This window comes from Bos mutus, chromosome 3 (assembly GCF_027580195.1).
Source record: "Bos mutus isolate GX-2022 chromosome 3, NWIPB_WYAK_1.1, whole genome shotgun sequence".
Taxonomy (NCBI): Eukaryota; Metazoa; Chordata; class Mammalia; order Artiodactyla; family Bovidae; genus Bos; species Bos mutus.
The window spans coordinates 77,795,012-77,820,915 of NC_091619.1; the positions used below are offsets into that span (position 1 = coordinate 77,795,012).

A 25,904-nucleotide genomic window follows, 5' to 3' on the forward strand; every position below is an offset into this window, starting at 1 on the left:
ACACAGAGGCTTCATTCTGAAAACTAAACCACTGGATGACTCATACCTCCTAAGACCAGAGTATCTTGATGCTCCTGGTGAGAAGAGAAGAGGATGCTGGGGTTGACATCTTTTGTGCAATAATGTTCCCACGGTGGGGTTAGCTCCATCACTTTGTCGTGAGGCTGTAGTTCTACATCCAGAGTTACCTGAAATAGCTGAGGATATTTTTCTGGTACATCACATGCATCCAACTCAGGCCTAAATAGGAATTTAGAAGAATAAAGTCAGTGAAAAACAATGGAACCAGTATGATGTTCAATGCAGAAACCATTGTAGATGGATTCTGAGGTTCAGTCTGAGACTCATTTCTAAGGAAAAATCAACCATTACCGCATAAGAGACTTTACTGTTCTGAGCCTCAGTTTCCTCATCAAGATAAAAGAGGAGAAGAATGCCTACTTGTAGAATTTAGATACTACTGCTTGTGAAAGCATTCCAGATAGCAGGGCAGATATATCCTGACGGTGTACACTGGCATGTCCAAATCAGTTGTTAAAATAGTGAAAAAGGCTCACAGCCACCATCCTGAGCTCCTGAATGTCTACTCCTAACCTGGCTCTAGCAATTCCCACCTATCACCCCAGTTTCAGCCACTCTCGTGGGTCCCCTAGACTGCACTATAATACAGCAACTAATATCTGATGCAGAGGTCCCAGGGGACCCTGCTTCAGTGCTACCGCCAGGCATCCATTCTGATGGGTCTTTGTTGATTCCATTTCCTTCCCTGTTGCAAAACACAAAGAAATACAGATGCAAAGGATGACCATACTGAAACTCTGTTCCTTCTCTGCTCACTTCTGTTCCCCCACAAGGTATTTCAGATCTTTTCATTTGAAGTCTGATCCATTTGTGTTTATGACAAATTATATCCAACTGAGAGTTGTAAAATGCAACCAGCCTCCAGTATGCTGCTAAGCCACAGGCACAGGATTTGGGGTGACTGGGGAAGCTGTCACATGGGCACTAATTGCTGGCACTAACTGCCAGCATTTCACAGCTCCTTGGATTGAAAAGGCAGGTTGGCCCAAGTAGCACTTACTTGGTGAACTTTAAAACTGTTGTGTCCAGTGGAATGAATCCAGTATGAAACTGAAGCTGAAATATTTGAGTGTTGGTCACCTAAAAAATACAAAAGCAGCACATTACAATCAATCAGTGAAGAGGGAACCAGATCAAATGATTATATTTGGGGGAGTCATACATCATCAACTGCTTCTATATCTGCACTTTGAATTTTTAGTTTACTAGTTACTTTGAAGTTTACTATGAATATTAAACAACCTCATTTGGATCTAGCCCAGCTTCACTTCCAACCTCTCCTCTCCATAAACTCTTTTGTGGCAAGCCATTCCCTCATCTCTGAGACCCTATGTTCTTGCACCTTGCCATACTTTGACTCATCTCATTCCTTCTGTCCAGGATGCCCCTGTTCCAACCTGATGAACTTTCCTTCTGTCCAGGATGCCCCTATTCCAACCTGATGAACTAATCCTTCAAGATCCACCTTCACATCTTCTGTAGCCTTTCTGAGCCACCACTGGATAGAATAAACTGCTACCTTTATGCCATCTCATCCTACCTCTATAATGGTAGTGGATACTCATACATGTGTGAATTTCCCCTGAACTCCTAAAAGGCAGTCTTACTTTTGTCAATCCTAAACCCCTAGGCAATGACTGCCATAGAACATGTACTTAGAAAATACTTGGTGACTTAAAATACGAACATTTGCTATGAACATTAGGGTGCATATATATTTTCAAATTAGTGTTTTCATTTTCTTCAGACAGATACCCAAGTGTGAAATTGCAGGATCAGTTGGATAGTATCACTGACTCAATGAACATGAGTTTGAGCAAACTCCAGGAGATAGTGAAGGACAAGGAAGCCTGACGTGCTGCAGTCCACGGAGTCACAAAGAGTCAGACACAACTTAGTGACCGAGCAACGACAACATGGTAGCTACTCTTCACTTGAGGGGGAGGGAAACGCTATATTGCTTTCCATATTGCTGTAGCAACTTACATCCCCACCAGCTGTGTATTAGGGTTCCCTTTCCTCCACATCACTGCCACAATAACACTTGATATTTCTTGTCTTTTTGACAATAGCCATTCTATTCTGATGGGTGTGAGGTGATATCTCAGCGTGGTTTTGAGTTGCATTTCCCTGATGATTAGTGATGTTGAGCATCTTTTCATGAGTCTGTTGGCCATCTGTATGTTTCTTTGGGGAAAAAAATGTCTGTTTAGGTCTTGTGCCCATTTTTAAATTGGATTGTTTGTTTTCTTAATATTGAGTTCATAGCAGTATTATTCACAATAGATATGGAAGAATCTGAGTGCCCATTGACAGATGAATGAATAATGTGATATATGTTAATCATATACATATATATGTGTATATATATACACACATACACATATATATTTATGTAGCATAAAAAAAGAATAAAATCTTGCCATTTGTAGCACCATGCACGGACCTGAAGGGTATTATGCTTAGTGAGATAAGTCAGACAGAGAAAGAGAAATACTGTATGCTTTCACTTATATGTGGACTATAAAAAACAAACAAAAAAAAATGAACAATAAAACAGGAACAGACTCACACACACATGGAACAAACCAGTGGTTGTCACAGGGGAGAAATGTGAAATAGGTGAAGGAGACTAAGAGATACAAGTTGCCAGTTACAAAATAAAGTCACAAGAATGTAGTATATGGCACACAAGGGAGCATAGTCAATATTTTATAACAACTCTGTATGGTGTATACTCTATAAAAATACAAATCACTATGCTGGACACTTGAAATAATATAACATTTTAAGTCAACTGTACTTCAATACATAATTTTTTTTAATGCAATTACTTGTAGCGTCATTTGTGATATCCCAACAGTGGCGATAACTCAAATGTTCACCAAATGATGAAGGGATGAACAAAAGCTATATAATCATAAAACGGAACACTGTCTGGCTATGTAAAGTACTGATACAGCAAGGATGAACCTTGAAAACATTAGGCTAAGTGAAAGAAGCCAGCCACAAAAGAGCATACATTGTATGGTTCCATTTATATGAAATGTCTAAAATAGGCAAGTCCATAGAAATAGAAAGCAGATTCCTGGTTGCCTAGGGGATGGAAGAGGAGGAATGGACTGCTGCTAATTAGTGGCTGCTAATATACATAGAGTTTCCTTTGTGGGTGATGAAAACGTTTGGGAATCAGACCGCAGTGCTGTACAACTCTTTGACAGTACTAAAGATAAGAGCGCTGCATACTTCAAAAGGGTGAATTTTATGTCATATCAAATGTATTCCAATTGAAAAACTGAAAAAATGTAATTACTTAATCCCACATTCTTAACAGAGATATCTCCTCTCACAGTGATCCAAACAGGGCACTGTAAAGAAAGACAGGCTGCTACAGAGCAAGATTTGCTCTTCTGCTTCAGGGCTGCCGTCTCCCGGCAACACCACCTGGGCAGTCACAACTTCCAAGTCTTAGTTTTCTCCCCGGTAGAAAGAGGGCAATGGGCATAAGTATTTTTTTTGTTGTTTTCTTTTTTTTAATTGAAGTATAGTTGATTTAGAATGTTGTGTTAATTTCTGCTGCACAGCAAAGTGATTCAGTTATATATATATATGTATACGTATATTTATATATAAATATACACACATTCTTTTTTATATTCTTTCCCATTACGGTTTATCACACGGTTTTGAATATAGTTCCCTGTGGTATTCAGTAGGACACTGTTGTTCATCTATTCTATATACAATAGTTTGCATCTGTTAAGCACAAACTCCCAATCCATCTCCCTCTCTCCCTTGACAACCACAAGTCTGTTCTCTCCATGAGTCTGTCTGTGTTTTGTGGATAAGCTCATTTGTATCATATTTTAGATTCCATATATAAGTGATCTGTGTGTGCATGCTAAGTCGCTTCAGTCATGTCTGACTCTTTGTGACTCTATCAACTGTAGCCCTCCAGGATCCTCTCTGTCCACGGGATTCTCCAGGCAAGAATACTGGAGTGGGTTGCCATGCCCTCCTCCAGGGGACCTTCCTGACCCAGGGATTGAACCCGAGTCTCCTATGTCTCCTGCACTGGCAGGCGGGTTCCTTACCACTAGTGCCACCTGGGAAGCCCAAATAAGTGACAGCACATGGTATTTGTCTTTCTCTTTCTGACTTACTTTATTTAGTATGATAATCTCTAATTCCATCCATGTTGCTGCAAATGGCATTATTTGACGGTTTTTATCTGAATAATACTCCATTGTATGTATGTATATATGCGTATACAACATCTTCATCCATTCATCTATTGATGGACATATACGTCATTTCCGTAAGTAATCTTTAAATGTTTTTTCTAACTCTAAAACCAGAAGTTATTCAAGCCCAACGTGATACAGAAAAAATACTGAAATGCTCCTGTTAAAGGGTCAGCTGAGTTTAGTCATGATTCTTTCTGAAACCATACCTTAGCCTGTAGCCTGCTTCCAATTGTTGACCTCAAGTGATACATGGAAACAACCACATCTCCTTGCACAGTGATGCTCAAAGGAATGAAGATTTTTCCATCTTGGACACGGTATTCCCTTTAAACAGAGACAAAAACATACTGAAAGAGAGTCTAATTTGGCACAATAACATAGATTCACAGGTATAGTCCTCTGTGACTCTGGTCAAAGCATCTGTTTGTGCAGGCCTGAGCCCAGGAACTATTTCCTAACTTAAGCACAGTTAGGAGCACAGTCTATGCCAACTGGATGCAAATTGGTTCTGCCATGAGATGCCACTGGTCTTCTGCCAGGTCCTCCCTCTTCATCCCATCCTGATTTCTAGATCAATCAATTGCCCATTAGCAGAAATCACTCTCTTCAAATATGGGTAGTCTTAATGTATTTACCTTTCCCTAATTGTAATTTTATGGTAAGAACAGAGAGAGAGAACAAAAACTTCAATGGAGATCAATATAGAAACAGCAGTGAAATACTCTGTGAAGGTCTTGTATAGCAATCTTGAAATTCAATCTATTTCAAATTAACTTCACTTCCTGTTATCACACAGTCCCTTTTCTCCACATCCCCTACCACTTCCCACTGGCACCTGCTCTTTATAATAGGTTCTGAAACATTTTAGTTACATCACCATCCACCTAGTTGCTCACATAGAAACCTCATTCATTTCCAATTCTTCCACTGTCCTCACAAATTCTTATCAAGGTCATCTCCTTTAATGTCCAGGCCTTGTGCCCACACCACTTTCTTAACCCTCATTATAACTCATGTGAGTCCCTTAGCTTGTATCACCACTTGAAGGGGGCTACAGCATCCCTTGATTTCACTGTGCTTTTGTATGATTACCACCTATGTTGAACATTTTTTAAATTACCAGCCACTTCACAATGATATAGTCCTCAAAGGAAGAATAGGATCCAACTTACACAGGAATGGAGCAGTTCACAAGGAGAAATGAAGAAAGGCATCACGACTTACTTCATTCGTTCAAAATCTGCACAGGTTGTATATATTTTGGTTTCTCCAATCAGTACATCGCAGTAAGGGCGACATCCATTTCTCTGTTTGTTGAAAAAAGGAACTGGACTGACAGTGATCGACTTAATTGTGAGAGGCTTGAAGTGAGGGCGGTAGGGTTTGTCTGCTAGGAGGTCACACATGTAGCCCAGGTACCTAAAACACAAGACTGACATTCTGTTGGTGCCAACAACACCAGAAGAAATAAGCAATCGATTTGCTATAAAGTTTATTGTCATACGTTATTAACCTACAGTAAAAATTTACTGTGTTAGTCCCTTAAACATTAACTGGCAAAAGAGAAATGTTGCCAATGATTTAGGAAAGCTTTTATCTAATGACACTGCTGTACTTCCCTCCAAAGATCTCATAGTGAGATATTTATTAAATAAAAAAAGTTTACGGGAGCTTTACACTTTACTCAATATTTGATCTAGCAGATTAAATTTGTTATCAGCTGAAGGCTGGCTTTGGGGGAAAGTCAGAATTTATCATCAGAAGCAATTTTTTTAGTCTTTTGGCCATACTGCATGACATGTGGGATCTTATTCCCCTACCGGGGATCGAACCTGTGCCTCCTGCACTGGAGGCAGGGAGTCTTAACCAGTGAACCACCAGGGAAGTCTCCAGAAGCAATTTTTAATCCAAAAGGAAACAAAAAGATACAATGTAAATAAGAGAAACAAGACACTCTGACTAAAGAAAAGATAATATGTCAGTTATTTAAAGATCTTTATCTTTTTTACGGACATGATACTAGTTAGACCATGCCTGTGCCAAGAGCTGACTTTACCTCCTGTGGGATGGTGAAAGTCCAATTCCTGGTCGCTTTGCGTAGAGCAATCGAACGGCTGGGCCAGGAGTAGAGTAGAGATTACAGAAAATGAACATAGCACCAACCAGAATCGATGATGCTGCCCGTCCATCCTATCAAAGAAAATGTATAAACTTGTCACAAATATGCGCCAGTCAGGCAACTCAGCACCTGCAGTGTGATTAAAAGAGACATGTCAGGGTGGGAAGTCTGGGGGGGTGGGATGTGGAGGAGAGAAGACCTAATTGGAGGTACTCATCAATTCAAAAATTGTTCACTTGAAAACCAAAATCTGTTCCAATTATTTAAATCACAAAGCAGCAAGGGAAGGCTTGTTCTTAGGATATGATTGACTCTGCTAACCTAAGAAACCCAGCAATATAAATTTGATTTGTACTTACTTACTGAAAAATAATCTAGTCTTCAAAGTAACTTTGGACTGGAAGGATGAGAACAGTTGAGGTCTCTCAGTTTAGGGTGAAGGTAAAGAGTTCTCAGGTTAGGCAAATACTGCTTGTTGGACTATGCCTGGTGTACATTTTATCCAAAGTATGTTCTCAGATTGATATAAAATAAAGAAGTTTCACGTGATTCAACCATGTTTGGTAAAGGAATGCACGCAGTAACATTCCTGACAGATGGTAAGCCAGCTTCTTCTAGAATACTTTAAGTGACAGGGATCATCCTGTTTCAGGAAGAACTCCAAGTTCTTCCTTATACTGAGTATGTTGAAGTTGCAATGTATTCCACTCAATGATCCTCGTTCTTCCTTCTGTCAGGACAAAGAGGAAACCTACTCCTTTCTCCCAGGACAACCCTTCACATATTTGAAATACTCTCAATCAACTTTTCTATTTTCCAGGTTGAAAACACACCTGAACTGTGACGGTTAATTTTACGTGTCAACTGATTGGGCTAAGAGATGCCCAGAGAACTGGTAAGACATTATTTCTGTGTGTGCCCGGGGGTTCGGTGTCGGGGGTGGGGCGGTGCGTTTCTGCAAGAGATCAGCATTGAATCAGTAGACTGAGTAGAGGTATATACCCTCACCACAGTGGGCTGGCATCACCCAATCTACCAAGGGCCCAAACAGAACAAAAAGGCAAAGGAAGGAAGAATTTTCTTTGTCGTCTTAAGCTGGGACCTCCATCTTCTGTTCTTGGACATCGGAACTCTTGGTTTTTGAGCCAACACCAGTGGCCTCCTCGGTTTTCGGGTCTTTGGACATAGACTAAATGTTACTACTCCCTTTCTTGATCCACCATCTTCCAGCAGGTGGACTGTGGGACTTCTAGGCTTCCAGAATCCCTTGAGCCAATTCCTATAATAAATCGCCTCTTGCATATGTATCTCTGTATCATCCCATCAGTTCTGAGAATCTTGACTACCACACCATTTCTTCAATTCTTCCTCATTTGATGTTTCATTTTAAGAGAGATCATCATTTGATGGACTTCCTCTGAACAGACTCCAGTTTAAAAACAACAGCCTCAAATGTGCTGCCCAGATGTGAAATGCAAGATATAAGATGTGTTCTGACCACACTAGAGAGGAAATACCATTTTCCTTTGTGTGGTAAGAACACTATGCTTTTATTAACATAGTCCCACACTAAACTAAATGCAAGCTAAATCATACCATAAGCTTTTATTGATCTTTCTATCCAGTAGAACTGTGAGCCCTTTTTCAGATGATGTGATAATAGATAAATATACTTAATCTTTAAGAACCAGAATTCAGGACTTTACATTTATCCTGTATTTAATTTCACATTAGTGGTTTCTATTAACCTGTAAAAACTTCTAAGATCCAGATTCATTATGTGACCTTCCTAGCCTGAGAAAGCTGATAAGCTTATCTCCACATTTTCAAAGTTGTTAATTAAAAGGACAACCAAATGCAACCTTTTCCTGGGAAGATGCTGATCCATTAATCACCCTTCTTTGGAAGCAATATTCAGCCAATTTTTAACTAAATGTATAACAATTTAGCCCAAATTTTTCTATCTTGAATATAAGAAATAGGGAAATACCTCTACTAATCTATTAGTCTTATTCCAAAAGTTCAGTTGCTTTGACATGTAGGTTTATAATGAATCAACATGGACTTCTTTATTCTAAGAGTTTAAAATTATCTACGCAAAAATTGTATTAGAATTTCACCTTGAATCACCATCAGACTCACCAGTCTGTAAGTTTTCAAGGTCAACTCCTCTGTCTTTTGGGGAAAAAACCTCCTTTCCTTGCCTGCCTGGTACTCTTTTTCCTGTTTCCTGATAACATATAAGGAACCCATATTTTCTTCTCCAAGTGCTTTTAGCATTCTGTCACATAATTTAAGTCTAGAGAGAGGATTATTGTTAAGTACTGTGATGCAATTTACTGTCTCACTACCTCTCAGCTTTGTCTTAATTATCATTGTCCCTCCCTTTCTAGCTTGATATCTGTTCCCCTGAGGAAGGAACAGAATAACAGATTGACAGTTTTACTGTGTGCCTCAAGCATTTGTTGCTGTCCTTACTCCAAGGACAGTTTTTTTAAAAGACATACTTCTCAATCTTAATTCTAGAATTTTAGAATTTAGTCTTCCTGACACTCTTTTAACAGGTTCATGGCTCTTAGATATGTGTTCGCTCCCTTTATCTGCTATCCAGGTCTTTTAAAAGTTTTATTTGTTTTTTTTTTTTTTTAATTAAAAGACGAATATATGCTTTTAAATTTTATTTATTTATTTTTATTTATATTTGACCCAGTGCTGGGTCTTCACTGCTTTGCTCAGGCTTCCTCTAGTTGTGGCAAGAGGGCTTCTCATCGCAGTGGCTTCCCTTGTGGAGCGCAGGCTTAGTAGTTTTGGTTCACGGGCTTAGCTGAACCAACTAAGTTCTGTGGCATGTGAGATCTTCCTGGGCTGGGGATGGAACCCATGTCCTCTGCATTGGCAGGCAGATTCTTATCCACTGTGTCACCAAGGAAGTCCATGTGCTTATTTTTAATAATAATAAAAAAAGGAGTATATAGAATAAAAACAAGTGCTCCCACCTCCAGCTTCAATTCCATTTCTGAAGACTTAGTGCAGACTTCCAACTCATACATGTCCAACACATGAAAGCCTGGAGAGCAGACTATAGGGTCTTAACTCTTTGTCTGCCTCTTTTTTTTTCTTCTTTCATTGGGTTTTTATTTGTCATGATTGTATCATCAGAACTGGGAGCCTCTGGTCTCTCTCAAGCCATCTCCTCTTACAAAGCCACCAGACCTAGGCTTGTTGAACTTTTAGAAAGTTTCTAAGTGAAGAGAAAAATCACCAAAGTGCCTAAAGGCTGCTTGGTCTCTAAAATAATCTGTCTTTTAAACAATCTGTTCTGCCTCTAAAAGGAAAACCCTTCAGCCTTTCACATTAAACTGCTATGAACACCAAGTGTTTTTCCTTTATTACCAAGACTTTGGGGATGTGAAATGGAAAGAAGAAAAAATGTTCTCAGCTTTCATCCCTTTTTTAGCCAACTGACTCTTAAGAAAGAGGGGAAAAGTCATCAACTAAGATTATAGCAAAATATATACCCTAAAGTTTATCAGCATAATGAATAGTTCTAATACTTGAGCTCAGATTTCACTTTTGTGCTCCTTTCTTCACGTAGTCCATCACTTATTCTTATCTCTCGTACCTGGGAAACAGAGGTAAAAAAGGCACAGTTCTTGCCCACAAGATGCTTGTAGTCTAGTGGGAAAACAGGCAGGTCACCAGGTCATGATGATGCGGTACATTAAATGCCACCAAAAATATTTAGATATATAATCGAATGTCCATATTGTGAAAAAGAAGACTTTACCTAAAGTTGAGTTTAAAGCAATACGCAAAAGCCCTCCAGACGGAAGTTTGAGTAAAGGGACTCTAGGAGGTCAGTGGTCAGAAAAATCATCAGTCCCTCTAGAACTGCTATAAAATATCATCAATCTACGTGACTGCATACAAGGGCATAAATGTCTTTAATTTTGTTTTTATTCAAACATAAAGGTAAGAGAATAAAATATTCCAACATGCTTATGTCAATTCTATTCACCAAAACTCTGGCATTTTTGCCTGGGCATCCACAGCTCCTGTTTCTACCTCTTTTATATTAGTAATAGCATATTTCAGAGGCTCTGCGCTATGGGGGTTGTATACATATCTGCCTCTCCCATTGGCATTCAAGCTTTAAGGCAAGAACAATGCGTTCCCCTCATTTATAACCCTTACATCATGTAATTTCTAAGGAGGTTCTTAATAAATGTTTATTCAATATAAGCATTACCTGCTCACTAGTCTATATAAGGCCATTTGTATTTGACCAAACCAAACCAGCAAACATGACAGCCACGTCAGCAACATGAAAAGGTTACTCACCAAGCAGTGGACAACACAGACGTTTTTGGGATTCTGTAGTAGCCAGTTATACATATTCCGACACACAGCAAAGAGGTTGTGCAGGCTGGGGGCCTGCCTGATGGGCCAACTGCATTCTGAGACCTAAAGGAACACAGCAGAAAGGAATGAATTCCCAAGCAACTCCCTCTCCATGAGCAGGTATCACACCAAACAACTTCTGGAAGTGACACAGCGGGAAGAGTTGGGAACAGGGTCCAAACACAGAAGAGTTTAATCTTGTAATTTTTTTTACTTTAAAAATTCTGTTTCAGTAAATGGTATGAAAACACAGTTTGAAATACATTTTAAATTAAACTGGATGATTTAAACTACCTATTTGGATTTTTAAAAATTCTGTGGGGTTACACTGAATTTAACTTCTATTTAGTACAAAATGTTTTGATCTGCCTACTAGATGCTTAATTATAGGGTTACATTATAAATCCTGCACTACCCTTAATTGTATCCAAGCTGATAAAAGTGAAAACATGAAAAAGTGCTGCTGAGTAAGCCAAAGATAGGCTTTTTCAGGGGTCTTATTTCTTTCTCTTTTAATGAAGGAACCCACAACTCCATGGGGGTGATATCTGGCATTTTCATTCATTTAACACATACAATCATTTAGCACATTATAGAACACTGACTACATATGTAGAATTCTGCTTGGCTCTGATCTGAAAAATCATGTAAGATGGGTACTAATACGATTCCCATTTTGCAAATGAGAAGACTGACTCTCAGAGGTCGTCTTATCTAAAGTCACACCACTGGTTAGCACCAGGATTGCAACCAAGGTCTTCTGAATGTAAGTCACTTTGCTGCAACAGTATACTGGCTGAGACTGTTATTTGCCTCAAAATTCTAGGCACGAGTCTCGGTAGGGAAAAGCTTAGATTTAGGCAAACTCATGAAAACAGAGAAGCCTGGAGGGCTCCAGTTCATGGGGTGGCAAAGAGTCAGACATGACCGAGCTACTTTCACTTTCACTTTTCTTCTCAATGACCTCTCTGGTCTTTCCTGGTGGCTCAGATGGTAAAGGATCTGCCTGTAATGCAGGAGACCTGGGTTCAATCCCTGGGTCAGGAAGATCCCCTGGAGGAGGGTATGGCAACCCACTCCAGTATTCTTGCCTGTGGAGAACTCCATGGACTGAGGAGAGTCAGACATGACTCAATGACTAACACCTTCACTTTTCTTTAATGACCTCGCTAAGCCTTTCTCCGTAAAATATTGTGAATGATAATCACCTACCTACCTTATAGGATTGTGGCTACCACATGAGACTGTATTTCAAAGGCTTAGCTCAGTATTTGACACACACAAAATGATCAACAAATACTGGCTATCACTATTATTATTTTTAATCAGGTAACTGTAGTGCAAATCCTTAAGGTCAGATAGAGGCAACTATGGTTGAAAAAAATGAATAAAACCCTTTTGGGCAAAAGTTTAGACTGAAGGATCAGATCATACAAGGCCTTGTTAAGAACTGAGAGAAATATTTAAGAAGGAAAGTAACTCTTATTAGATTTCAGTATGAAGAAAGGATATAGATGACAAAAGACAAAGTCAGAAAGAACAGTCAGATGGCTGTAAGTGGAATCTAAGTAAGAAACGATGGTGGCTTAGGCTAGATGAGTGGTAGTAGGACGCACAAAGACTTGAGGAATTTAAAAAATAGACAGGAAGTGGAATGCCTGTATACAAGACTTAGTGATCAATCAGAGGGTGGCAGTGCATGAGTGTAGACGGGGATGTGCAGACAGAGGACACAAAAATGACTGCCAGATTTCCCGCCTGAATGGCTGGATAAAAGGATGGGAGGTGCCATTATTGAGACAGGGAATTCTGGTCAAAGGAACAGGCTTTTACAGACGGTGTCATCAAAAAGTGCTCTGCAACACTAACAATACTGGTCTAAGAAAACCCAAATGTCCCAAATTCTTTACATTTAACAGTAGGGAAAGAGGTAGGAATAACCTGTTTGGTTCATGCTTTTCTAGTAACCATATAGTAACTAGTCAAAATATGGGTGGGAAATTATCTGTGCTGTCTATAGTTGACACCCGAAAGCAAACACAGAGTTTCTCTCTCTGTGGATGCCAAAAACCCCATTCTTTTTGGTTAGTTTGTAACTTTTTTTCCTGTAAAATGATCATAGGTGGCATCAGAAGACTTTCCAGGTTGTTAATTATCCTAGACCTTTGGGAATGACAGGTGCAATTTATCTTTATTAAACAAAATAGACAAAATACCTAATGAAGCTACCGAACAACTCAGGGTAGCCAGTGTTGAGCCTCTGTCAATTTAAACTCCATAAAGCTTGCCGCTTTCACCTAATATGATTTAAGGCTGTTTCTGGCCCATTCTTTATCCTCAAAGAGATTCCCCATTGATGTGCTCTCAAGGTATGGAAATAATGATTAAAAATAGAATAATTGGGAAGAAAAGATCTGCCATCAGAGGAATTGCAAAATGGACATTTATACAAGCTGCTTCCTGTCTGTGATGTTTTTCCTTCCCTTGGTAAATTTCTATTCACAATACAAAGCCCAAGTTCAAGTGTTCTCCTGTCTCTGACAGTTTCTCTTAACACTCACAGGCAGAAATGCTTAGTCATCCTGATCATCAGAGCAACACGGTGAAGCCCACAGGTTGAGTTTTCACCTTAGCTTTACCACTTACTACCTAATTAACTTTTGGCAAGGTGCTAACCTCTCCAAGCGGAGAAGGCAATGGCACCCCACTCCAGTACTCTTGCCTGGAAAACCCCATGATGGAGGAGCCTCGTAGGCTGCAGTCCATGGGGTCGCTAAGAGTCGGACACGACTGAGCAACTTCACTTTCACTTTTCACTTTCATGCATTGGAGAAGGAAATGGGAACCCACTCCAGTGTTCTTGCCTGGAGAATCCCAGGAACGGGGGAGCCTGGTGGGCTGCCGTCTATGGGGTCGCACAGAGTCGGACACGACTGAAGCGACTTAGCAGCAGCAGCAGCAACCTCTCCAAGACTCAAGTCTCTTGTGTGTGAAGTAAAAATGGGCATTACAAGGCAGCTGTAAGAATTAAGGAGCATGACATAAACACGTAAGTGCCAGCTAACTGACAAGCCGTATTCAAATTAAGTGTTTATATCTATCCCCCCATGTCATGGGCGGAGTACCTCACTCTGGCCCGGTTCGCGGCGCGCACTCGCTTGCCCCGCCCACTAGGCAGCTCTCGCCTCTGCGCCTCCAGCCTCGCCCCGCACCCTCCTCGCTGCACCCCGCGACCTAGAGCAAAGAAGTTTGTGCAGCGAGTGAGGGCCAGAGAAGAGAGTGCACCCACAAAGTGCCGTCCAGACCAGCGCGGCGCCGGCCAGCAGGGGAGACAAGATAAACATCGAGATCCCGCCGAGACTGACAGGGCTGCTGCAGCGTGAACTCCAACCAGAAAATAATTCTACTTATTCTGTTTTAGCTTGTCCACCCTTGCCTTATGTTTTCCTTTTTACTAATGACTCCAACAAACTTAATGTAGGCATGAATTATTCAGGTGGAACTAACGTAGTGACTTGTGAACAATGTATGCTTTCATCTTGTTTAAACCCTCAATGTAATGTTTGCTCCTTTGTGGTGTTACAATGCCCATCCTATCTTATGGTGCCTATATGATAGCTATGGTCTTACTGTGTTACAACAACTGCAGGATTTAATGCAATCGCGACGGTTTGTGGTCTTGCTTATCCTAGGAATATCAGCTTTAATAGCAGCAATTACTTCTGTTACTGTGGCAGCAATATCATTGACTCAACAAGTGCATACTGCCCAATATGTTGATACCATGTCTCAAATTGTTTCTTTAACTCTAGCAACACAGGAAGCTATAGATAGGAAATTAGAGATGAGAGTAGACGCCTTAGAAGAAGCAATTATGCATATTGGGACTGAGTTACAGGCTTTAAAGGTGAAGATGGCGTTGACATGCCACGCTGATTACAGGTGGATATGCGTGACATCTTTGAAGGTAAACGAGACAGATTATGAATGGGAAAAGATTAAAAATCATATCTCAGGTGTTTGGAACAGTTCTGATATTGGCCTGGACTTAGGGAAACTTCATAATCAAACACAGACCTTGGAACACTCTCGACTGGATTTTACCACCACTGGAGCAGCTAATGATTTTTTTAACACCTTCTCTAACTTTATTTCTGGAAAAAATATTCTGTCTAATATCCCTAGTCTCTAATTCTACTTCTCATAATCATTCTTCCTTGTATTGTCAGGATTCTCCGGCAGAGCATTCGGAGGCTCGCGACTGAGCTGCATCTGGTTGTTTTAAGAAATAAAAAAGGGGGAGATGTTGGGGGCCAGAGTGAGGTACTCCGCCCATGACAAAGGTCATGAGGAAGGAGGCTTGACATACGCAAAGGCGGGATCGAGCCTCAGGAGTCCCCCTGGAACTCCTCGAGCATCTACCCCCATAACCAGAGCCTGCCTACTTTACTACTTTGTGCTCACCTACACCTCTGACTTTATGGGGGGCTGTCCCCCACCACCTCTTTCGGAGAAGGAGTTAACTTAGAGCTCCAGTTTATAATAATTCCTGGGCGTGATAAGAGTGTTTTAACCTACAAACTCCTCTGAAGGTTCTCTAGCCTGCCTGACAGGCTCGTCCAGCCACATGTGATTGCTCACAGCCTCCCAACCGTGAGAGGCACAAGATGCTTTAAACCCTCTAAAAACAGGTTCTTTAGAGAAGTTAGAAAACTATAAGTATAATGGGCTGATTAGAAATTGTGTTGGTGAAGGGTTTTTCATTTGTTGAGCCAATGTTTGTTGCTAAGTCTCCACATCCCCTGCCCTTACACACATTAATGAATATATAGAATTAACCTTTGATATTAATCACGTTAGACCTTAGGCTAAGTAAATTCTTTCCTTAACTAAAACCCACTACACCCTCACCCTGTAGGAATGTAACTTTATTTGGGTGGCGTCTGTTTTGAGAATAATCAGCCCTGGAGAAATAAGTGTCCTGATTGACTGACCGCTGTCACAAGGAGAGGGTCAGAATTGTCAGCAGGCCCCCTGGCCAGAAGATGATGTAACACCCTAAGACCTCTGTATACATTTGTATGAAGCACCTGACTTTGATAAAAGTCAGGACTGCTGACCCCAGCGTGACTTTTGCATAACATCTCAGTGTATAAAAAGTAGACCATGGAAAATAAAGAATTGGGATCAGTTTCTCGAAATACTGGTCTCCCCATGTCGCTCTCTCTCTCACTCTGGTTGAGTCTCCATCTGGAGCGCGGAACCCACCATGCTTACTAATTATGCCTGGGCTTCTAAGATCCGACCGGGGAGGCCTCAGTGTCTCCTCTCCTTCGGGAGAACGGAAGGGCGCCTGCATGCCTACGTAAGTGGTGCAAACTTCTTGTCTTGAAGTTTTATTGGTCTCCCGCGTAAACCAAGCTACTCAGCCTCTTTTCTCCACTGAATTTTCCTACTGAGCTATCCTCATCCTATTACTCTTTATATCTTTGATAAAATATTTAAATAAATAGGTCGCCGACGCCGTCCCCGCTTCGAATACCCTGGATCAGCCAGGGCAGGACCCCGGCACCCCCATTTAGACACTAAGCTCCAGAAGAGAGACCATTTTTTGTTTTTGTAACCCAAGTACAGAATCCACACGCTAGTCCAATGGCAGGCACTCAGTAGGTATTTGCTGAGTGAATGAACGAATGAAAGAACCAAGGAAGGAACACTATGTGGTAATCTCTTCTTATAATATGATTTATCTTTGTCTATGTGTAAAAGATCTTGAAGAAGCAATGGTGAATCAATTTTGTTGTATTTTTAGATTATGACTATGTAAAAGTGTAGAAAATTTATTTTCTCAAGTAGTATTCAGGCAGCATTTTTAAACCTTTTAGAAATTATATGTCACCCCTACAAATACTAAATGTCAGTATCTATAATGAGTCTCAGCTAAAAGCTGGCTAAATTGTTCTTAGCACAATACACCAATTGTTCAGAATCATTAAATTGATCAAGTAAATAATATTAATTTAAAGTACTCCATAATTACATATTTACTTGATATATAATTACACACCATTAGACAAACATACAATTAGAATTTTTTAAAAGCATGTGCTCTGTCTAAAGGGGAAAAACATTAAGGCGTAAAAAAAAATACAAAAAAATTTTTAAACAAAATCAATCACTGCAAGAGGTTTTTGTAGCTCTGTGAGGTTCACAGCTTTGTGCGATAAGCACAATCCTTGGGCAGGTGACACTTCATCACGCTGCCTCCAGTCTCTCTGAACCCCTCCCGGAGTAGCAGACAGCAGAAAACGCCATATGGATTACAGGCTGCCATGATACCACCCGGAGGGAAAGGAGGCCAAAGCAGCACAGGGCTGAATGCTGTTCGGTTTTCATCTTTCTGTCTCCCCAGGCAAGAGAGGAGATGACAGAAGCATCCCATTTGCTGAGCATAAGAGCAAAAGATGCTATAGAGAATCAGACTGAAGAGTCATATCCAGTGTTTTAAGAATCTGATTCCATTTTTGGAGGACAGAGGTACTTCAGGCAATTGGGACTGCAGCCCACCAGGCTCCTCCGTCCATGGGATTTTCCAGCCAAGAGTACTGGAGTGGGCTGCCATTGCCTTCTCCAAATGGTGATTATAGCTTCCCCTTACTGAAGGCTTACTCTAAGCCAGACACTGGTGTCAAATGTATTCCTTATAGCACACCCACAGAAAAATATTCTAAGTATCTGTGAGACAGAAATCCTTATTGTCATCTCCACTTACTACAGGAGGATGAGTTTTACATGACATGAAGTGACTTACCCAAGAAGCGGAAGAGTTGAGATGTGAATCTAGGATAGTTTTTGTGCACATCATATGAATTTCACCTCAGTAAAAAATAATAAAAATTTGTACATTGTCTGATGATTATTAATTACAATTCCATACATTTCTGAGGCAGTTATGGCACCACATGGGGGCTATTTTTTTTTTTTTTACCAAGGTTAATAAGACAGTCAAGTCACTGAAGGCTGCAAAACTAGAATGTGGGACTTTGAGGTTCTCTGGCTCCCAGGCCAGAGGTATTTTTCTGCCCCATTATTTCCTACCCTTACATTGATGCACAGTGACAGAGGAGAGATGAAGATAATCTATAAAGTCATTCCTCTATGGCCAACTCCCCTCACCATCCAGAAAACCAGCAGAGAAATAACTAGGAGCTATGGTGACCTCTTTAGTGAGTTCTGGAAGGAAAAAGGAAAAAAAGGGGACCTTCAAAAAAAAATTACAAACCCTTTAAGAAACCCAACTTGATCATATATTTTCCTAAAATTAAATTATTTGCAAAGAGGAAGAAATTCTATAAGATTATACAGTTTAGAACTAGTGGAAATAAAATAAGATTCTAAAAGAACTAGCTGGGTTTATCTTTTCTATGTTACTAACTGGGCTCCTTCAGCTTGCTCCTTCCTGGTTGCACAGAGGGAGAAGGAGGCTCAAAGTGGCACTTACATTTACATTATCAGGATGTAAGAACTTTAGGGCAGCCTAGATTTGCTGGCCATTCATCCACTTTTCCATTTATTGCCAACAATAACACCAAGAAATGTGTAAAGCAGTGGTTCCTGAAACTAGGACATAGCTACAAAACTGTGCAGAAATGGAACCAGTACACACACACATACACTCACTCAGAGTGAATGAGTACAGTGTATATTTGGGGGATGATGAAAAAGGTTGGGTATAGATACTGGTGGTGATTATACACTATTATGAGTGTATTTAATGCTGCTGAATTGTACCTTTAAAATGTCTAAAATGGTATGTTTATGTTATATGTCTTCTATCATAATAAAGAAAAAATAGGAGTGAAAATACATGGTTAAACTCTGAAGTCCATGCATGAATCAAAATATACAATGGATTCATGTCTGTTTAACTTAGATTCAGAACATCTGGTTTAGATGATGCATCTCACTGGTCTCCAGGACTTCACTGTCAACAGCATGACTTTTATTTCCTCAAGGAGGATACTGGCTAAGAAGAGGCAAAAAATTGACATTCAACACCTCCTCTGCAGTCCTGAATAGGAATTCTAACACTATGAACACAGGGCTATCAGCTATGCTTTGTTTTGAGTTAAGATCAGATCAGATCAGATCAGATCAGTCGCTCTGTCGTGTCCGACTCTTTGCGACCCCATGAATCGCAGCACGCCAGGCCTCCCTGTCCATCACTAACTCCCGGAGTTCACTCAGACTCACGTCCATTGAGTCAGTGATGCCATCCAGCCATCTCATCCTCTGCCGTCCCCTTCTCCTCTTGCCCCCAATCCCTCCCAGCATCAGAGTCTTTTCCAATGAGTCAACTCTTCACATGAGGTGGCCAAAGGACTGGAATTTCAGCTTTAGCATCATTTCTTCCAAAGAAATCCCAGGGCTGATCTCCTTCAGAATGGACTGGTTGGATCTCCTTGCAGTCCAAGGGACTCTCAAGAGTCTTCTCCAACACCACAGTTCAAAAGCATCAATTCTTCAGTGCTCAGCCTTCTTCACAGTCCAACTCTTACATCCATACATGACCACAGGAAAAACCATAGCCTTGACTAGACAAACCTTTGTTGGCAAAGTAATGTCTCTGCTTTTTAATATGCTATCTACGTTGGTCATAATTTTCCTTCCAAGGAGTAAGCATCTTTTAATTTCATGGCTGCAGTCACCATCTGCAGTGATTTTGGAGCTCAAAAAAATAAAGTCTGACACTGTTTCCACTGTTTCCCCATCGATTTCCCATGAAGTGATGGGACCGGATGCCATGATCTTCATTTTCTGAATGTTGAGTTTTAAGCCAACTTTTTCACTCTCCTCTTTCACTTTCATCAAGAGGCTTTTGAGTTCCTCTTCACTTTCTGCCATAAGGGTGGTGTCATCTGCATATCTGAGGTTATTGATATTTCTCCCGCCAATCTTGATTCCAGCTTGTGTTTCTTCCAGTCCAGCATTTCTCATGATGTACTCTGCATATAAGTTAAATAAACAGGGTGACAATATAGAGCCTTGATGAACTCCTTTTCCTATTTGGAACCAGTCTGTTGTTTCATGTCCAGTTCTAACTGTTGCTTCCTGACCTGCATACAGGTTTCTCAAGAGGCAGGTCAGGTGGTCTGGTATTCCCATTTCTTTCAGAATTTTCCACAATTTATTGTGATCCACACAGTCAAAGGCTTTGGCATAGTCAATAAAGCAGAAATAGATGTTTTTCTGGAACTCTCTTGCTTTTTCCATGATCCAGCAGATGTTGGCAATTTGATCTCTGGTTCCTCTGCCTTTTCTAAAACCAGCTTGAACATCAGGAAGTTCACGGTTCACATATTGCTGAAGCCTGGCTTGGAGAATTTTGAGCATTACTTTACTAGCGTGTGAGATGAGTGCAATTGTGTGGATCCTCTGCTAAAACTGAAACTAAACACAGAGTCCTATTTTAATATTCTGTGCATGGGGTCACAAAGAGTCAGACACGGCTGAGCAACTAACACTTTCATACATACCTACATATGCAAATGCTAAGAAACTGCTATTTAATTATTTCATATGATTCCTGTCAACCCATGTGGTTTCTAAGCATAAAAGTTAATCAAAATAAAGAATGATGCCCCTCAGCAAAATAAGATCATTTTAGAAACAGCCTGTCTCTGTCATCACCACCTTTATCTCCAAACACACATCACATAATAAAAATGTCAAATGGCTGAGTTCAAGTTTCAAGGTACAGAGACATAGACAGAGCTCCATTCATGTGAGTCCCTACACAAAACTGGTCTTGTGTTTGGTCTCTTCCAACAGTGGTATCCATGGAAGCCTTGTCCATCTACATTTATTAAAATAAGACTTAACTGCAGACCTAGTCCTCCACTGGTCTGGAAGGAGGAGAAAATGATTTCAGTCCTTGAAGACAGGAAGATGAGAACCAAGAACATGTTTCTAAGTCATGCAACAATATGATGCAAATCAGCTTGTAGTGTTAGTGTTGGGAAGAGAAAGGACTAGGGACTTGGAAAGATATGCAGTCTGATCAAAAGCAGAGCTATGCTGAAAATTCTAAGGCTGTGGGACTGTCTTCCTGAGATGCACCTGAGGGTTGAGTGAAGTCAGAGGGTCTAGTCCCATTCTGTGGAGTTCTGGGATCATCTGTAAAGGGCTAACGATGTAGTGCAGTTCTGTCTTTTAGGGGAAAGAATTGTAATTGGCACACAGAAATCCTCCTGTTAGTGAAGCTAGGCGAACAAAGAAAGAGTGGGGCTGTGGAATGGGTGGCCATGGATGAGACAGTGTGTCTCCCCTGGTGGGAGCATGGGTTCTCAGGACATGAAGAACAGTGAAAGATGAGCTAGAGAGCACAGAGGCCAGATCATGAAAAGACAGGTAAGATACCCTCTACAGTTTGCATGGAGAAGAAATAACCCCACTCCTTTCACCTAGATGAGATTTACTCATGCTTTGGGGTCCAGCTCTCACTACTGTCTCCCTTCACAAACTTCCTCAGTATGTATTGTAAATATTATTTCCATTTGTCTTGAGAACATCCTGGCTTCTTTCTCCAACTAGGCTGAGGTGCCTTGAGAACAAGAATCAAATTTTTATTCGATATCTACATATTCAACAATACTTGGCACATTTGATCATCTGAGAAACCTTTCCTAGCCAGGCCAGGCATCACTCTAGGCAGCAAATTAAAAAAACGTGCTCTCTGCTCTTTGACCCAGATAACCACAATGGTGTGATCACTCACCTAGAACCAGACATCCTGGAGTCCAAAGTCAAGTGGGCCTTAAGAAGCATCACAATGAACAAAGCCAGTGGAGGTGGTGGAATTCCAGCTGAGCTATTTCAAGTCCTAAAAGATGATACTGTTAAAGTGCTACACTCAATATGCCAGCAAATTTGGAAAACTCAGCAGTGGCCACAGGATTGGAAAAGGTCAGTTTTCATTCCAATCCAAAAGAAAGACAATGCCAAAGAATGTTCAAACTACTGCACAATTGTACTCATCTCACACACTAGCAAAGTAATACTCAAAATTCTCCAAGCAAGGCATGAACAGTACATGAACCAAGAACTTCTGGATGTACAAGCTGGATTTAGAAAAGGCAGAGGAGCCAGAGATCAAATTGCCAACATCCATTGGGTCATCAAAATAGCAAGAGAGTTCCAGAAAAACATCTACTTCTGTTTTACTGACTATGCCAAAGCCTTTGACTGTGTAGACAGGATAAAGCACAAGTTGGAATCAAGATTGCCAGGGAAATATCAATAACCTCAGATACGCAGATGACACCACCTTTATGACAGAAAGTGAAGAGGAACTGAGGAGCCTCTTGATGAAAGTGAAAGAGGAGAGTGAAAGAGCTGGCTTAAAACTCAACATTCAAAAGACAAAGATCATGGCATCTGGTCCCATTACTTCATGGCAAATAGATGAGGAAACAGTGAGAGACTTTATTTTGGGGGCTCTAAAATCACTGCAGATGGTGACTGCAGCCATGAAATTAAAAGATGCTCCTTGGAAGAAAAGCTATGACAAACTTAGACAGCATATTAAAAAGCAGAGACATTACCTTGCCAACAAAGGTCCATCTAGTCAAAGCTATGGTTTTTCCAGTAATCAAGTATGGATGTGAGAGTTGGACTATAAAGAAAGCTGAGCACCAAAGAATTGATGCTCTTGAACTGTTGTGTTGGAAAAGACTCTTTAGAGTCCCTTAGTCTGCAAGGAGATCCAACCAGTCCATCCTAAAGGAAATCAGTCCTAAATATTCATTGGAAGGGCTGATCTTGAAGCTGAAACTCCAATACTTTGGCCACCAATGTGAAGAACTGACTCATTGGAAAAGACCCTGATGCTGGAAAAGATTGAAGGCAGGGGGAGAAGGGGATGACAGAGGATGAGATGGTTGGATGGCATCACTAACTTGATGGACATGAGTTTGAGCAGGCTCCGGGAGTTGGTGATGGAAGGGGGACCTGGCATGCTGCAGTCCACGGGGTTGCAAAGAGTAGAACATGATTGAGCAACTGAACTGAACTGCTCTTTGAGGGCAGTGAGAACAGCCCAAGGCAGGTGTTCCATGTTCAGTTTCTTGTTCCTTTGGTAAGACTGCTAAGTCTGGTCACAAAATATGTGCTTATACTAATTGATGCCTTTCTTTAAATGTCTTTATAGAGATTGCTTTTATAAATCATATATGTATATATGCATAATCATATATGCATATATTAATATGCATGAATACTTCTATAATGATATTATATCTTTATTTACTTCCAGAGGGAAAATTTTTCAGATGATCACAAATATTTCAAGATGAAATAAAATTTCTATGGAATATTATGCAGGATGTTTCATGGTCCTTCAATTATGAAAATAATGGCATTTTGTGTATAACTGAGTCACTTTGCTATAAAGCAGAGACTGGCACAACACTGAAAATCAACTACACTTCAATAAAAACAAAGAAGAAAGAAAATGATGGCACTGAGTTTTTAAACCAAAAAGATCAATTCAAAAGATTTGTTGAATTATAAATAAAATATCTACCCACATTTTTGTGGATGCTAATTTACTTGCTCTCAATAAGGTAATAGATGGAATAAGAGTTGGAAGGGCAGTTAATTATAGTGAAATTTTAAAGAGCTGCATTTAAAATCTGTTATAGAATGGGAATTTAGAGCAAACCACTTGAGAACAGTTTTATCAGTGCTTCTCAGAAAGTGGTCCCCAGGGCAACAGCAGAAGGAGTATCCAGGAAGTTGTGAGCACAGCAGCTTGTCATCACACCCCTCTGCTGAAGCAGAAGGGCCAGGTCTGGGTGTTTAAAAGCCCTCTAGGAGATTCTGATGTACATTAAATCTTGAGAACCACTGGGTGACCTCTTGCCTTATTTGGAAACACTCTGAGAAAAGAGAATCCTTCACAAAATTCTCCCTTATCTTATTGAACATTAGGCTAGGAAGTGGTCTAAGAGAGCATACAGAATAATTTCTAGATTTTACAGATCAGGAAACTGAGGCCCAGAGATTATTAATGGCAACTAAAGTTTGGAGCAAAATGCTTTCTGGCATCAAAACTGAGATCCTTGATGCAGAGTAAACACAGCCAGGTATTATTTTGCATATTTGAAATCAAGTTTCACTTTTACAGGACTTTCCTGGTGGCTCAGACAGTAAAGAATCCATCTGCAATGCACTAGACATGGGTTCGATCCTTGGATTGGGAAGATCCCCTGGAGAAGGCAAATGGCAACCCACTCCAGTATTCTTGCTTGGAGAATTCCATGGACAGAGGAGCCTGGTGAGCTATAGTCCATGGTGTCACAAAGAGTCGGACATGACCGAGTGACTAACTTCACTTTTACAAGGTCCAATGTGTAAAAAACCCTTTCTATTTATTCAGAAATCCAGATGCAGCTGCAGAACCAATCATAGCTAAAGGCTAAGTTGAGATATTTGAAAATGTTCTTGAGAGAGAAAAAGCCTTATTATTTTAGTGAGTAAATTGAATTCAGTGGCCAGAAATATTAGACTTGGCATTAGATTCAAACCAAAGCCAGCTCGCATCACTCCTTAACCAGCCTGAAACTAGAACTCTTTCTGTGCCCAGTCCCAAAAGCTCCTTGAGAGGATAAATCTGTTTTCTAGGTAATACTCTCAGCCCAGAGCAATGGCTAAGTTACCTCACTTCTCTGTACCTCAGTTTCTCCATCTACTTCAGAGGACTGTTGAGGGAATTAATAATGTCTTGCATGTAAAGTTCCCGGCACACTGGAAATGTTCTAAAAATGTGCTGCCGGTGTCAGCACTATAAATACGAGCAATCGCATCACCAGACCCCAGTGTGGACTTTTACGTGCTACACCTCACCTATGAAAAATGTACCTCTACCAAAAGTCAGAAAGCTCTTTCCATTAAAACTGGTGCGTCTCTACTGGTCCCACCACACTGCTTCAACGTGATGCCAAAGCAGCAGTAAGGAAGGGTGAAAGGCTTCATTAGTGCTCCAGTAGGAGGGTCTCCAACTGCCCTACGGAGCAGTCCAGTCTTCACTGAGCCACACAGCAACGTGCCCTAACAACTGAGCAGCCAGTCACAGCTGATTTGAGGCCCCCAATGAGCCGGTACCTCACTGACACAGAAACTTTCCTGCAAACATCGTCACCCAAGGAAAAGCTTCAGAATATCTTATAGTAGCCTAATAAGAATTTTACAGACAGAGAAGTATAGACAGTACACAGTTTTTCAGCTCCATGTGCCTCGGGGCACAGGCTTTGAGAATAGCTCTTTAAGGGTAAAATACCCTGTTTTAACCTTGTGATCAGGTCTAAAATTCCTTACCCTGCTGTGAAACTTGGCAGTTCGATAAGACTTGGGCGACAGATTGTATACCGTGTAGTGGTCAAGATGTCTGGAATCCAAAAAGCTTCGAATATCATCAACCTGATTCCTGAATCCTATGTCAACACTGTCCAGAGGAAAGGACATCACTGGGAAGGTGAACACAGAAAGAAAATAGGTTAAACAGGTGTGCGGTCACAACGGGCAGCCGTTGAGAGCTGAGCCACTGAGCTGTTAATAAACGTGAGGAACTTACCAATAATTCTGGAGGTAACATAAGTGAAGTCTAAATCTCCTTTCGTGTAGCTAAAAGCAAGACAGGAAAGGGCATTCATTAAAATGATCCAAATATCCCAAGATCTCTCTCTCTCTCTCAGCCACCTGTGCATCACATCCCTGGACATTTCCATCCAGTCCACATTTTTATTTCCCTCAAGGCCGTCTTCTCTCTACCAAGGAAGCATTGTTGACAGAAGACAACCCGCACGCTCGGGAGCACACATCTACCCCTCCAAACAGAGCACCCCAAAATCCTTTGTAGATGCCACTTCATGAACAGAATCCATCTCAGAGGAGAAAACACTGCTAATTTATTAACACTGATTGTCTCAGCCTCTTCACCTACAGGAAGACAGTTCCCCTAAGTGTCCCCTAAGATTTCCTCTGGGATGGAATGGTTG

The 25,904-nt window shown here is 40.7% G+C and overlaps 1 protein-coding gene across 1 annotated transcript in view; it reads right to left on the bottom strand.

Annotated features, from left to right (window-relative positions):
- The window catches only part of DNAJC6 (DnaJ heat shock protein family (Hsp40) member C6), a 179,792-nt gene that overhangs the window by 36,558 nt on the left and 117,330 nt on the right, over window positions 1-25,904 (bottom strand). The window contains exons 3-10 of the mRNA XM_070364604.1: window positions 25,481-25,530; window positions 25,225-25,373; window positions 10,789-10,911; window positions 6,385-6,518; window positions 5,553-5,747; window positions 4,535-4,652; window positions 1,082-1,161; window positions 47-240 (exon numbers count right to left, since the gene is read on the bottom strand). Coding sequence (XP_070220705.1) covers window positions 47-240; window positions 1,082-1,161; window positions 4,535-4,652; window positions 5,553-5,747; window positions 6,385-6,518; window positions 10,789-10,911; window positions 25,225-25,373; window positions 25,481-25,530 — 1,043 coding nt within the window. The remainder of the gene's footprint in view (window positions 1-46; window positions 241-1,081; window positions 1,162-4,534; window positions 4,653-5,552; window positions 5,748-6,384; window positions 6,519-10,788; window positions 10,912-25,224; window positions 25,374-25,480; window positions 25,531-25,904) is intronic.